The sequence below is a fragment of the Telopea speciosissima genome, chromosome 7 (assembly GCF_018873765.1).
Source record: "Telopea speciosissima isolate NSW1024214 ecotype Mountain lineage chromosome 7, Tspe_v1, whole genome shotgun sequence".
Lineage (NCBI taxonomy): Eukaryota > Viridiplantae > Streptophyta > Magnoliopsida > Proteales > Proteaceae > Telopea > Telopea speciosissima.
The window spans coordinates 995,446-1,010,784 of NC_057922.1; the positions used below are offsets into that span (position 1 = coordinate 995,446).

General features: G+C 36.6%; 2 protein-coding genes across 4 annotated transcripts; one reads left to right on the plus strand and one right to left on the minus strand.

Moving 5' to 3' along the window:
• Positions 1 to 2,502: 2,502 nt before the first annotated feature.
• On the plus strand, positions 2,503 to 3,149 carry LOC122669655 (uncharacterized protein PAM68-like). Of its 2 annotated transcripts, XM_043866473.1 has the most exons (2): positions 2,503 to 2,633; positions 2,664 to 3,149. In XM_043866473.1, the coding sequence occupies exons 1-2, from the start codon at positions 2,544 to 2,546 to the stop codon at positions 3,120 to 3,122; spliced, it is 549 nt and encodes a 182-aa protein (XP_043722408.1). In that variant the 5' UTR covers positions 2,503 to 2,543; the 3' UTR covers positions 3,123 to 3,149. The 2 variants fall into 2 exon arrangements, with proteins under 2 accessions (XP_043722408.1, XP_043722407.1); XM_043866472.1 differs by having other exon boundaries at positions 2,503 to 3,149.
• A 2,107-nt stretch (positions 3,150 to 5,256) lies between these two features.
• Positions 5,257 to 13,760, minus strand: LOC122667160 (chromatin assembly factor 1 subunit FAS2). Of its 2 annotated transcripts, none has more exons than XM_043863378.1 (12): positions 13,482 to 13,760; positions 11,326 to 11,437; positions 8,591 to 8,617; positions 8,254 to 8,326; positions 8,066 to 8,169; positions 7,765 to 7,979; positions 7,583 to 7,679; positions 7,030 to 7,102; positions 6,413 to 6,501; positions 6,182 to 6,320; positions 5,968 to 6,068; positions 5,257 to 5,551 (listed from the first exon to the last, which is right to left on the minus strand). In XM_043863378.1, exons 1-12 carry the CDS (start codon positions 13,593 to 13,595, stop codon positions 5,340 to 5,342), a joined length of 1,356 nt encoding a protein of 451 aa, XP_043719313.1. In that variant the 5' UTR covers positions 13,596 to 13,760; the 3' UTR covers positions 5,257 to 5,339. The 2 variants fall into 2 exon arrangements, with proteins under 2 accessions (XP_043719313.1, XP_043719312.1); XM_043863377.1 differs by having other exon boundaries at positions 5,257 to 5,554.
• Between the last annotated feature and the right edge of the window lie 1,579 nt (positions 13,761 to 15,339).

Here is a 15,339-nt window from a genome sequence, read left to right on the forward strand (position 1 = left end):
AGAATATAGAATGAAAAATGGTTTGGTATAGTCATATGTAGAATAGTTTTTCTAAGAAATGATGTGTGAAGATATTCTCCCTTCACCCATCTTCCTTCCTGGAAATCATAAAGGGATGAGAAGAAGCTCACATTAATCAAATTGATACAGTAAATTCGATTAATAAAAGAAGAGAAAAGAGGGAGAGAGAGAGAGGCTTAGTGGAAGCCGATAGAATGAAAGGGAGAGGGAATCGAGCCAAAAGAGGAGAGGAGAGGAGAGGGAGATCGGGGAACAAAGGGGAAGAACCAGAGGGACAGCAGCTTGGATTCCAAGTTTATGTAAAAAAAGGGATTGGGTTTGGACTGAAATTTGAAGAAAATCAAAGCAAGAGAGCTGTGATTCTTCAAGAGATAAGGGTTCTTCAAAAATAAAACTTGGAATTTGTGTATTCCGGGGACTGAAGGGTATCAGGAGATGGGTCAAAACGGTGGGCTAAGCACCGCGGAGGAGTCTGGAGGGCACCGTGCGGTCCGGGAGGGGATTGAGATCGATGAGTCCAAGTTTAGGAAAAATACTTAAGTAGCTCTTTAGTTCCCTGTCTTTTTGGCGCTTTGCTTCTGTGTCTTGATGGTCAGTTAGATTAGATTAGGTTAGATTTAGGGTTTTAGTTGCAGTAGTAATGCAACAAAAGGAATGGTGTTACAGTATGCTTTGTAAGTTTCAGTTGTGTGTGTGTGTTTGTATTTTGTTGTTAGTTCGTTAGGTTTATGGAGGCAGCAAAACCCAACGTCTTTTGAGAACTTTTTTTGTTCCAAATTGTTGGGGGCTCTTATGTTTGTTTCTGTAGACTAATGTTTGAGTAACTCTCTCTCTCTCTCTCTCTCTCGCTCTGGGGTATGTGTGGGCGTTTTCATCGTTGAAGCAGAACTAGTAACAGCAAAACCCCATTCTCTCTTTTGATCGAGGAAGGAGGACAATGGGGGCCTCTTTTATAAATATAAAAAAAAAATAAAAAGTAATTTACTATTTTACCTTTCAACTACGGGGTTTATGAGCACATGTTCATTAATTAGTCCGCACAAATAGCGGTAAACAATTTTCAACGAAAAATCATAAACGGCTTTCCATCGGTTTTTGGTTTTTGAATTTTTTCAATCTTTTTTAAATAGAAATAGATTCCATAAACAATACCAAACGCATCCAAAAACATTTTAAAGGCAAAAATAAAAAACAAAAACTATACCAAAAATGCCCTAAATTTGTCTCTCTCACATAGACACGATCACACGAGACAAGTCTTTTGGTTTCTTCCCCACCCCTCGCAATAGAATTCCCTCCCAATAGAATAGAATAGAATAGAATAAAACCTATAAAAAAAAAAAAAAGGGGGAAAGGTTTCGTACACGATCGTGTAAACCGTGTACGTAATTTTTCCCCCCTTTACATTTTGCTTTTCTCCAAAATTATTTCCCTTTATTTTTTGCTTTTCCCCAAAATTACTTTTCATTCACAATTTTCTCTCTCCCCTCTATTCATCTCTCTCGTCTCTATTCACCTCCTCTGCAACTACGTGCAGGAGCGACGAGGGTCTGCTGAAAAACCAAAATCAAAACCTTTCCCCTTTTATAGCTCTCTGTGAATCGAATCTTCAGAAAAAGAAAGTTTCCTTCCCTCCCCTTGCACTAGTGCAGCAATTCTAGTTCCATTGCAAAGATAAGAAGGAAGTTTCTCCCACCACTTGACAAAAGTGGTCTTCTCGAAGAATACATCCCTTCCTAACAGCCCACCTTGAACCCATCGTGATTCCATCATCTTCCCAAATCGAACTTCCTCATCACCACCGCTGTCTCTCCGACCGCCACTGATTTCACGTAGAAGCCCATAAATAGGAAAGTACGACACGGGGAGCAGTAGCACCACCGGCGACGCTCTCTGCAATCGGAGAGAATAAATTCTGGTCACAAAAAACTCTCATTTCATTTCTTCCCCTCTTCTCAACCGCCATAGCAAATCAACGAGCTTGCGCACATCGTTCTAAAACTCAGATTTAGAAAATTGCAGTAGCAGGATCTATTTGATGGAGATAAACTTTGAGGTTGGCCGTGAGATCTAATTTTTATATATACAGAGAGAAATAAGTTTAGATTTACAGAAAAAAAAACTTACAGGAGCGATTCTTACTAATTTGCGAGAGACGGAGAAGAAGAAAAAGGGAACACCAGTGGCAGAGGATCAACTCGAGGTATTTGAATCAATATTCAAGAACTTCAATCGCCGACCACCATTGAAATCATCTGGGAACAAACTGATCGGAGCCGGAGAAGAAGGGGACAAATTCAGGAGAGAACAAATTCCTATTGTTCCTTAATCTTGGACAATTTAGTCAATTAAAAAAAAAAAAGTGGTAACCACAGCAGAGTCTATTCAAATAATTCAGGAAGAGAGAGAAGTTCAAAATATCTCAATTAACAACCATTCATCGTTTCTAGATAAGATTCTGATGTTGCGTTCACAATACAAACATGGATTGGTAGCAAAACAAGAGCAGACAACTTCACAACATGGAAACTCTGTTTTGGTTAGGAATTCCACCTCTCCATCTTAAGAGAGCTTCCCCTTTTTGTACAGAAAGAAGCCCAACTCTCCTCTTCACCACCATCAAACACATTCCTTTGATCAATACTCAAAGAACATTGAAACTACAAGCAGAAGCCAAACGTTTTGGTGGAGACTCAGTTACTGTGTTTGAGAACAAGAGAAGCCAAAGAGATAATAATGATGAAGATGATGATGATAACGATACGATTCCAGAGGTTATATTCGAGAGAATGATGGTTCGAATCTTGTTCTTCGTGGGCTCTCCCATGGGAATTGGTCTAGCAATGTTACAGGTATTTGATGAACTCAACGAACAACAAGTGTGGGATGTTCCACTTTGGCTTCCTTTCTTGATGGCATCACTTGCCTTCGGAACTTTTGGGGTTGGACTTGCTTATGGCACTCTATCTACAAGTTGGGATCCAGAGAAAAAGGGTTCACTTCTTGGGTGGGAAGAAGCTCAACAGAAATGGCCTGAGCTATGGAAGGAAGAAAGGGAAAAAGACAGGGAACAACAAAACTCACCAGTCCGAGCTCCTTGATGGACGTTTCGATTGCTCCCATCTCATTGCTACCAGCACCTGCTAAAGATAGAGGAAGTTGCAATAGATGATGCTCTAGATCAACCACATATTCCTTCCCCAAATTGACTGAGATTTCATTCCCATATTGTAGATGGTCCTTAAAACTTTACAAGCAACTTCCGTGAGTGCTTCTCGATTTTCCAATTGAAGACTATAAAACAACAATTGGAGAATGGCATCTGAGTTCTTGACGGTGAACATTCTTCCCTTCCCTGTGCAGAAAACATAGGTTCCGACAGGCCTGTAAGGACTAAGCTCGATGAAGCTAGTAACTGCTTGCAACAACGAATTGGTATACCCCATGAATGTGCAAGCGGTGTGTCTGGCAAGGGACGAAGCATTTCTCACTACATCATAGAAGGACGATGATGCTTCCTGAGATCTAGCGATTGATTCCAGCTGGGTTGAGTTGACGCATGGGAGAAGGGTCTGCAATTTTCCTTTGATGGATGAGAGAGGAGAATAGAAGAGAGAGAGAAAATTATGAATGAAAAGTAAAATTGGGGAAAAGCAAAAAATAAAGGGAGGTAATTTTGGAGAAAAGCAAAATGTGAAGGGGAAAAAGTTACGTACCTTTCCCCAAAAAAAAATAAGAGAATATATTCGATCTTTTGTTTTCATTAATACCCTTTCACTCATTGTAAATGAATCTCACCTGACCGTACATGAATTAGAGTATGCATATACCACTTTTCCTTCACCCTTACCCCTGATACCTCAAGTAAGAAATTTGAAACTTAAAAAGTGATGCATTAAACCAAAAAGGGGAAGGAAAAGGTTTTGGTACTTTCTTAACCAAACACTGAAAAAGTGCACAATAGAGAATGCTTTTCATTTTCCCACTCTTCCCCTCATTTTTCATCCAACGAAATGGAGCATACTCTGTGCACTAACAACATTTTGAATGGGTTAGGAGTACAAGATGTCTTCGTTTAAAGGAAACAAAAGAACATGAAGAAAAAGAAGAAGAAACCTCCCCCCTCCCCCCAAAAAAAACCCTCATCTTGAGATTTCATTATAGCTTCGACCATCCATTAATATATTATGCAATTCCTATTAGTTCCGTTTATTTCAATGTAAAATATTTTATTGAATATAAATTTTTTAAAATATTTCATCATTTTCTATTGGACATGACAATAAAACATATTTAGACATGATTAAATAAGAAAAAGAATCCAACCGTATCATGGAGGTGGAGTCCTCCATAAGCTCCAAGTTTTATAAATGATCAGGATATTATCTTTTTTCTTTCAAAAAAATTATATTTTGAAGCTTAAAATGGTAATTGTTTTCCAACTTCTCGTATTAAATTCAAGTTAGATATTTTCTTGTTAATTCTTATGCAATTTGTTTTACTTGGTAAAAAATGTTCTAATATATTTTACAGGAGAAGAATTTGATGTTACTAATCAATCAAGTAATATAAGTATCTACTTGATCTTTCTTTTCTCTCTCTCTCTCTCTACCTTGAGTCTCAACTCTAAACTCTCCCAGAGAGCTTGCGAGGCGGAGGGTGATGAGAAAGTGGGGAGTAACGATCTTGTTTATAGGAGTGTGTGAGTGTTGAATGCAGCATATTACTCTTTAATAACTCTAAAGTTGTGTTTGATAAGCATTCTTGGACGATAAAACAATTATTTTTATCAGAGAATATAAAATCAACTCAGAATGCATACCAAACACTGCCTAAATTACAGCTCCACCAGTAAAAACTAGGAAGGGTACATCTCTACCAAAACCTCTATAGGATTTACAATAGGCTTCTAAAATTGAATGTCTAAATGAGACCTATATAGATGTATTTAGAATTTGACACCTTTTAATAGTCCCTTGTCTTATTTCCTAAAGTTCCAAAAGTCAAGGGTATAATAGAATTTTCAAAAAGAATTTGAAAGTGAAAGACATTAAAGTTACTCCCATGTCTAATTACCATTTCAAATGAATGAGGTAAACTCTGTTAAAGCCGCTTTGAGAATTCAATAATAAACAGATCTATCGTTTAGGGTACTATGACTAATATAAAACCAGTTCTAGTGATTGGCACTTGAGTATTTAACAGGGCATCAACCATGTAGACTTTAGTTGAACAGTAATAAATTCAGAGAAATGCATTTCTTATAGATAAAAATCATCTCTGGATTAACCAAAAGATTTACATGCACAAGAATACAATTAAGGGTCAATTGCCATGGGAGTAATGCGCCTCTTAACAGGTTTACTTGGGACAGGAGTATTAAGAGAGCTTTGTGATGCTTGTTTTAATTTATTTCCTTCTGTGTCTGCTTTGTTTTCCGTGGACACAAAATCATTGTTAGTTGGAGTATTCACCATGCCATCCAGCTTTTGAGCTTTGGTGTTCTTGCTTTCTTCCGTGACTTTCTTATCTACTGAAACAGAGATTGAAAACTGTTAGCATGGATTTCATTGCCTTCATCATAAGGACCGGACAATATGGTTCACATGGAAAAATCCCAAGGTAGCAAGTATGTCTTTATAATTGGTACACCTGCACAAACTAAAGAGCTACATATTCTTAAACCTAAGAGGCTGTGACCTCTCGCAGGAGATCTCGAAACAAGAGCAAGGGGTCACACCCAGTGGTTAATGTCATTTCAAGCTGATCTTAGATTTACCCTTCTGTTCTGTTCTTGATTATATTACTGCTGTTTATTAAGCTCTTATGTAACAGTCTGATACATATATTTCCCACCACTTTAGACACTAACATATGCTGTCTAATAGACATTGCAGGAAACTTTATAATCATTGAACAAAAGTGATCTAGAAAGATTAAAGAAACCTGAAAGGGAGACCGGCAAACCCATTTCTTCACTTGCAAACTCTACGAGGCTACAATAACCATCTTGAGACGACAACGCTAGATACTTGGCATCACATGACCTTGTGACAGTAAAATGATGGCCAATCAATCAGAATCAGAGAAGAAACTTCTGTTGTGATCATAAGGCATGAAACTAGAAGATACATTACTGGCGAAAAAAATTTAAATTTACCATGCAATGTCTGTTATGGCCGCATAGTGAAGACCAGCAACCAGTGCTATAGGAACGACACTCTGTGTATCATAGATGTATACAGAATTCAAAGTCGCTATTGCAAATACAACTCGATATGGGAGCTTGAAGTAGGCATCTGCTCAAGTATCCAGATATTTCAGTTTCCTATCATAAAATTCCATAGCTGTAACTATGCCATAGAATGGACTGTAAACAGCATTCAACTACCTGATTTAGAATCCCGCAGGTGAAAAACAATGGGACAGAAGCGTACCGCTACAACAGGTTTGTTAGCACCAGGCAGTTGTAAGGCAGGCCTGCACATAAAAATTCTGTAAAAGCTTTGAATACAAAATAGATGGAATATAAAAGTCTGTCCTGAACTTTGTGTTCTTATTTAATTCCTTTACTTCCAGTATAAAAAGAAGACTAAGAATTCTAGCCCATCAAATGATACTCCTAAAGAAATTAAATAATACAGACGGAATGTTTTGCCAATTGCATGTCAGACATTGTTTCTTCATCTAATACCAGAGGCCATGTCAGTGTCCAAACCTGAGTTTTGGAAGCATAAATAGTCAAACCAGACCATTATACAGTTTGCAGGGCCTCCCGCAATCAGGAAAAGAAAATCCACTTGTGGAAGAAGAATTCAGCTCAGAGACAGTAATATTGTTTGGCCAGTTGATATAAGATGATAACTACCTCCTCCACCAACATAACACTTATTCTAACCTTTGTGAAGGGATTAGGTTCATTACTAGGGTTTAGAAGAGGCTAGAAGCTCCAGTAAATGACAGAAGGAATTCACGTCTAAGGAAAAAAGTATCAGTTCGATCTCTTGCCTTGAAAGATCTTTTCTTGGAAAAATATATGCAGTATTTACTGACTCTGATGTGGGTGAGAATTTGAACGAACCTGAAACAAGGAAAATAGGACAGTAAGTTATACAATACCTGGTTAGAATTGGTCGAGCATTACTGACACATAAGAGGCTGTGGAAATCATATCCTTAACCTGTTTCCCGTACTTTGTATGTATGTATATGAGATTTCTATAGCACAGAAAAAAATCTAACTAGCTGTATATGATGATGATAATTATTATTAGGGAAGAGGTTAGCTTCCAGGCTTCATGGGCAGCACAGGGACAAATAGGAGCATGCACACGGGTAACCAAGGGGAAGGGCAGGGTGGTCATTTCACTGCCCCATGTGAGAGGGAATTGGGGGCACTGCCGGGCAGTGTTTTTTTTCCATTATTATTATAGTTTTCCACTTTACATGAAAACAAATGGAGCCTGCAAAGGCTAATGGATAAGATAAATGTGCATTGATTGTTTGATCAATTGAATGAGACTCCACATTTAATTATATTGAACATCTATGAAAACACGTACCTGCTGGTGCAAGTAGAAAAGATCCATCAGGTGACCAGGCCAATCTTCGAAAGAAAGATGGCAACGTCTCATCATGAAACAGAGAATGTTTGGATGTCTGCATATAAACCAAATGCACGTTTTATCCTACACAATATATCCAACTATAATGAATAACAATAAAAGATTAAAGATCTTCAAACCTTATTCTCATCTCCCAGTTGCTGTCCACCCTTTGAAATGACATGCTGACAGACATAATTCATCTTCTCAAGGCCTTTTGTTTTGGCCTGAGGCTTATTCATGTAAATCCGACAAGTTCTATCTGAACTAAGTGAAGCAACATAATGACCTAAGGGGTCCCATGCAACGCCTTGAACATAATGTAGATGACCATCCAAAATCTGATGGACAGAACCTGAAGTGTAGAAAAAGCCAACAACCATTCTAAGTAGTTGATTAACCTCAACTAAAAAATGTTACATCTAAATCTTTTCCATTTACCCTTGTTAGCATCCCAAATGATGCAAGAATTATCAACAGATCCGGAAACAAGATATGCACCATCAGTAGACCACTGCAGATCCAAGACATCCTTGCGGTGGAACCTGGTCAGAGAAAATTTGTTGTAGACAGAAGTATTCCAAAATACGAGCAGAAGCATGGAAAGAAGTGCAAATGCACATTCTTACAATAATGTCTTCAAAACTTTCCATGTTTGACCAACTTCTGTGGTGTGTAACTTCCATATGATTAGCTCTCCTCCTACCATTACAGAAGCCAGTTAGGACCTCCATTATCTCCTTAAAACTGCCAGTTTGATTTTATGTATAGTAATTATTTACAGTTAAGAGTATTAATTCGAGAGTGGCCACTTTGCAAAAAAATGCCAAAGGATAGGACCGTCTCCAAAATCACCCCTCCTAGGATTCCGCATAGGTGGGACCAGCACTGTGTTATGGCTTAAAGAAATAATTCAAAGGAAAATTTAACATCATCACAAGCAAAAAAAGCTAAAGAAAATCATACCATCAGCTCCGGAAGCAAGATATTCCCCTGCATGATATAAAGGACAAAATTACGTGTGTGTTAAATAAATCATAATAATACACATTAGTAATGCAGGAAAGAGGGATGCTTTTATCAAAATTTATCAACAGAAAGAACTGCTTGATAACCATTGAAAATTATATAGGATAACCTCATTATCCAACCCTGCATGAAGCTTATGAATCTGATTGAAGAGTGATTCTTTTGTAAATTGTATTGTTAAAGAAGAATTAAACTCTCATGGATACCTCACCGGGACAAACACCCAAAAGTCCTAACAAGGAAATTTCCCCATGAAAGAAGCCATATAAAAAATTCTACTTGTTAATGATTTTAAGGTAAGCAGTGGATTTGGCATACTATGGAAATGGAGAAAAGAAAAGAAACAGTGATGTGAAAGACTGGAAGCATCTCAAGCTTCAAACAATAATGCTTCTTTGGAATGTTCATATTCAACTCAATGGAGGCCATGTATACTTGGACTTGTGTTCAATTTTTCTTTGGGTTTTGAGCGCATTATACGGGTGATCTCTGTCACTTTTCACAGAATTTATTTTTAGAAGGCCAAAACTCATTTATTATTATTTTGATTTAAAGTCTATTTTTAAGTCGCTACTTAATTTGGTTCATAAAATAATTTTAAATTTTAGAGTGAAGATCTACCAAGTTGGAGTCTTAGGTTCACAAACAGAAAGTAGCTACAAAGTTTTGCTTTTCACTAAGTAGCTTTTTTGTTTCCTACATATTAATTCTGTCTGCTAATCATAGTACATCAGTATGTAATTAGAGGTCAATAAGTGGGATGTTGCTATATCTCAAACAATATAAAGGCAAAGGGAAACAATGAAGGGGATGTTGTGTTGATATTGGTTTTAGTGAATTGAATCAAGTTGTTGCTCTACGTTTCTATTCATTGTGGTTGTTGCCCTGGAATTATTCAGTGTTAATTGCTGCTGCAGGAAAGACTAGGGTGCTGTAACTCAGCTAATTACCCCTTTCTACCGTCTTCTTCTCTTTTACTTTATGTTTTAATACCTGCTATGGCAGCTATTCCTCATGGATGATCTCTCTCTCTCTAATACCTGTTAAGGCAGCTAATTATCCCTTTCTACTATCTTCTTCCCTTCCACTTAAACTGTATCTCTTCCATGGAACGAGGGATCGGTATTGAATTGGCGGAATCGACCGCATCGGTATTGGCCTCAGCCGATACCGATTCCTGGCTGATCCTGGATTGGGAATCGGTATCAGATAAAGGGTAAAATCATAAAAACCCGATTTTTAATGAAAAGTAGGGGTAAAACCAACCAATCCGGGCCGATATGGATAGGTATCTGATTGGTATTGGCGGAGACCGATACTGATCTCTAAAACCCCGATCTCTTCTCTAAAAGAAATACCATCCAATGCGTTCACACAGAATTTTGGGTCTCAGTAATTTTACCCAACTTGTTTTCACTAACCTACTAGAAATCTTAAGTATCATCAACTCCACCTTAATTCCATCATCCCCAACAAACATAGCCCTAAACCTGAACCCTAGAACACATCATTATCGAAATCCTAATACTAATAAGATGATTCAACCTTCATAAACTGCCACTTTTCTATCTACAGTTTAGTGTTTCATCATGCCAAATACTTGCCAGAGTAAAATTCTTGTATGTTCTCACTCATTTGAGAGTTTTTCATTGTATGAGACCGGTTCCTAAACAAAACTATACAACCAATTATATCTATAAATTTTGTCATTACAATACAACCAGAAGCTTATCACATGGTAAGCTTTTCAACAGAAATGCACACCTCCCATTACCTAAATGTAGGCAGGAGAGCATAAAGCACTTTAGATGGCCTGGCCATATAAAAAAGCTCAAAGTAGAGATCAGACGGTTGTAAATAATAACATGACCCCAAATGCAGCTATCAGTATAAAACATACACGAGACTTCTATAGCCCTATGACACATGCAATTCTTGTGGGTTTCGGAACTAATACAAATCAGCCTACCCGTCTAAGTTCCCCAAGAAAATGTGGGAAATAATTTTTTTCCTTGGGACGGGGGAACTCTTGAGAAATTCAGATTTTAACCAATATCATAGATCCCCTCCAACCATAATTCTTCTCTTATATAGATAGATAGATAGATCCCTACTACCATAGGTCTTATAAATCTTGACAGTCTCCCTAAGAAAATTACTTATTTGACATCTAGACTTCAAGTTACATACAAACTTCCTCAAATCTAATGCTTAAATTAAGAGGTACATTTGAGCATGGCATCCATCATCCATGCCACAGCTCAGTAATACTAAAATAATTTATAGTGGTAGAGGTTTTACATCAATTTATAAAAACCAACAGTACTAACAGAAATTATTAGAATATTAAACCATACAAAACCATGTCCCTCTGCCCATAGAATTGGGGATCACACAAATCTGACAACTGCAGACTAGACCAACCGCAAATAAAGCGTACCTTCATAGATGAAACCATCTATATCCAGAACAATACAATAAATATCAGAAATACTCGTTTCCCCTTGAAAACACTAATATAAAAATGAGATAGAGGTTTCTTATACCAGGGATGTTTATGTTTATTATTTGCGATCATTAAATCCATAAACTATGTAGTATCACAGTAGGCAATATAGATTTATGAAAATCACACTTTCTCTAACTGTTTGAAGGGATAGATGTATCCTGACCAGAAGGAGCGAAACGTAGAATGTTTACAGAAGAGCCATGGTAAGAAAGGCTGCTTTGGTAGGAAGCTGTGGGTACTTCCTTCTGTGCTTCGCCTGAGTTTACCAACCAAAGCTGAAAAACAAAGTGTCAACATATTCAAAATTTGTTGACCAAAAATTCCAAAGAAATAATTAAAGTACATTTAGTGCTACAAAGAGCAACATTTTCCAAAAAGTCACAACAAAAGAATTTTTTATTCACGGCAATAATATTCATAGGAGAGAGAAACAATGCTAAAGATACGCTTGAACAATTTTACATTTCACATTATATTGTCCTCTTACACCTATCTTCAGTTATTAGGCTTCCAGTTCTGTACAAGTGCAGTAGTGACATTACAATCTGTGTAAGAGGTGTATAATATGCTGGAAAGTAGTTTGGTATTAGGAGGTTATTAAAGAAAACAGCTCGTAGCAATAGCAACAGGAGCAATTTTCAGAACTAAAACTTAGAATATGATTCATTCCGGTCCGCAACTAGCTGTTTAGAACTTCATATAAAGAAACGGTTTAAAAGATGAATTACTTAACTTTTTTGTGCGTTCCAGTCATCCAGTGTACATCTCATAAAACAGAGATGGCACAAAAATACTAGGGTAAAAATATAAAAGTAGATTTATAGCAAAAATTTTAAAACTAACAGTACTCCAATCTTCCATCTTCAATGATAGGGAAAAACCACTGATTCACCATATGCAAGTTTTCCCTCAGAATTAATATAATGTTTGAATAGTTGGGGTTTAAACTCAAATATTTTTAGCCCAAAATCAAGATAAATTAGATGTGAATTTCAATTTACAGTAACATAACAACGAGGAAATTTCAACTGTTCTTTAGCTCCATCAATTAGGAGATTGTTTGACTCCAATGATCCAAACACTATCCAACAAAAAAGTGATCACCAAACTTCCAAGCAATTGAGTAGCAGCAGAGTAATTAGGTATTCACAGCTTGTACTCTCGGGCAGAAAACATAAGCATTATTGCCAAGTAAATCAAAAACTCAGCTAATCCCTTTTCCATCTTGTGCAATGAAGAAATCACTCATTCTCCAATGAAAAATCTCTCTTTCAAGACATTGACTACCAACATATTTCTCATCTGAAGTATAGCAACTCAAGGTTCCTGTTGTTTCTTTGATGTTTGCCCTCTTTTTATTGTACTTGACAAGAGAGCATATTTGGGCAATGGAGATTAAAAGAAAGAATCCAGCCTTATGATCATATGAGATGGTAGTGTTCATGGATAGCAACTGTATGATTCACCATGATACAATTTTATTTTATTTTTGCGTCCAAAAAATTCAATTGGAAGTTGTTTTAAGATTTTTGTATTATATTTTAGTGAAACAATCTGCGCTTTTAGGTCTTATATAATTTTCTTTTGGTTATAAAATAATTTCCTGTAAAATATTCTACGTTGGAACAACTGAAGATATTTTACAGGAATTGCTTAAAAGCACAAAAAAAAAGAAGCCAAATAGTTAAGAATATAAAAAATGATTTAAAGATAAAAGTCAATGTTGCCTGGAAAATTTTTCCTTTGAAACAAAACGGATCCTAAGAGTTGCTGAAACTTCAAACCAATACCTTCCATCTTCTGTGATTTTGACGCAGAAAGCCAAGCATTTCAACAAATACATAGTCTAATTATTTATCAAGGCTAGAGTAACCATGTACAAGTAAGAAATATTAACTTGTGTACTGAAGTGAACATAAATGTTTCCTTTTTACATGGTTTTAACCTGGAAACAAACTGAACCCCAAGGAGAATTGAACATGAATCTTCCAGAATATTGAGTAAAAAATAGGTTAACTAAAGAGTAACGGAAGCTCTTCTACTAAAGAACAGAACCCAATGCTTTATTGAATACTAAAACCAAGATGCTTCTTCTAGTAGAGACAAACAGACCAATTGAACACAGCCAGCAGAATTTGGAACTTTTCCGCAAATGCAACTGAAATCCGTCTAAAAACGCAACAGTTCATCCCGTTACTTAAATAAATGTAGGGGTTCATTTAAATCATCGGCTAGATTTTGGGAAGTAATCGGGACCGGTGGTGATGCAGAACAACCTTAAGCCAAATATTTCATCAAAATAAAGAAACAGTTTTTTACCTTGATATCGAAATCGGCACCACCAGTGGCTAAAATCCCGGATTGGGGGTGAAAATCTAGGGTTAGAACAGGTTTAGTGCCATGCCAATTAATCTGGACAGTTCCTCCCTTCATTCTATTCAACAAGGGTTTGAAGATGAAGGAAATCTGGGAATTCTGAAGCACAAGAAGAGACGGGAGAGAAGAATTGGAAGACGATGGAATATGGAGATGAGCGGCTTCTCGCCGACGGTCTTTCTTGGCGGGAAATCGGTAATGCTCAAAATTGTTGGCGCTACGAAATAGGATGGTCGCCTCTCATCGAAATAAAAGATTGGTACGGTTGATTTTTATATTTTTTAATACTTACTGAGGGCATTTTGGTCATTTAGCATGTGATACGTAAAATACATTTTGAAACTCGATTTTTCCTTATTTTCTCACTTGGAAATACATTTTAGACCCAAATCTATTACGATATGACACAAAGCAAACACAACCTTAAAAACTCCACTATCTTATATCTTCCACGCAACATGCCAATTAGATAAAATATTTTTTTTTTTTTGGGTGAAGATGTCAATTAGATAATCAAAACCAATGAAATAGTCAAATAGAAGATTAGAAGAGGACTCTGTATTATTTTGACAAAGAGAATGTAACCCGGTTGCGCATGCTGTCCCTACGCCCTGACACAGCGGTGTGCAAAATAATCATCGCAACTTTCCACATAAGGAAATAAATTAAGTCTAGGGTTAATCATTATAAATCTATTTTTAACAACGGTTTAAAATATCAAGTACCGTATTGAAAAGGATTTTAAGAGACATCGCATTTTTTTTCAGAGAGATGCAAAAATCACTAGATACGCATGAAAATAGTCAAAAAAAACACATAAAAATACTTAGAATATATCTAAAATACACTTTTGAAGCATAAAATATTATATTATAAATTATATATATATTTATATAAAATCTATAATGTATAAAAAAAAAACGCATTCAATTGATTATACATAGAAGATGTGATTTCTTACATATACTAATATAATTTTTTTAACATTTACCTTAAAAATAAGATCCGTATCAATTAATATAGGCAGAAAAGATACTTTAAACCTTGGTCTTCACTAAAATGAATATATGCAACTACCCCTAATTGATGTAGAAAGGTCAGCTCTTTTTCTTGTGCATTTTTTTTTTCTTTTTTTTTTTGGTAGTTGGTATTGGTTGAAGTATATGCTCCTATACCCTTAATTTTCTCTTTGTTCCAGTGCTCATCTACTACGTATGATCATTAAGCCAAAGACGATGTCCAGCAAATTGGCCGCAATTGAATGACGAATCATAAATACTACATTAGGGTTGGGGCGTTGCTCTGATTGTGGTATTCCCACACACACACTCATGCTGTGTGGAACTAAAGGGATACTACAGCATTTGACCTTTGGGCTTGGTGGATCAAAGGGTGAAATTTACCTATTTACAATAGTAGAGATTGGACTCTTGGGCAGATGAATTTCATCACTGTATACAATACAAATTTTCTAAACCGAATACTAAAATACTATATTAGGGTTGGGGCATTGCTCTGATTGTGGTATTTTTCCCACACACTCTCATGCTGTGTGGAACTAAAGGGATACTACAGCATTTGACCTTTGGGCTTAGTGGACCAAGGGGTGAACTTTACCTTTTTACAATAGTAGAGATTGGACTCTTGGGCAGATGAATTTCATCACTGTATACAATACAAATTTTCTAAACCGAAAAAATACTAAGGGAAAGGGAACGCCACCCAATTGTGCAATGCATGACGCCCCCTTCTCCAGATACAAGGGCATGTAAAATGGCCGCACACCCCTGGTCATTTCCAT

Coding starts and splice junctions, on each gene's coding strand:
- LOC122669655 (XM_043866472.1), top strand. CDS start 2,544: ATGGAAACTCTGTTTTGGTTAGGAATTCCACCTCTCCATCTTAAGAGA.
- LOC122667160 (XM_043863377.1), bottom strand. CDS start 13,595: ATGAAGGGAGGAACTGTCCAGATTAATTGGCATGGCACTAAACCTGTT. Junction 8,618..11,325: donor TCTACGTTTCGCTCCTTCTG/GTCAGGATACAT, acceptor TATATCATGCAG/GGGAATATCTTGCTTCCGGA. Junction 7,980..8,065: donor CATTTGGGATGCTAACAAGG/GTAAATGGAAAA, acceptor TCTACACTTCAG/GTTCTGTCCATCAGATTTTG.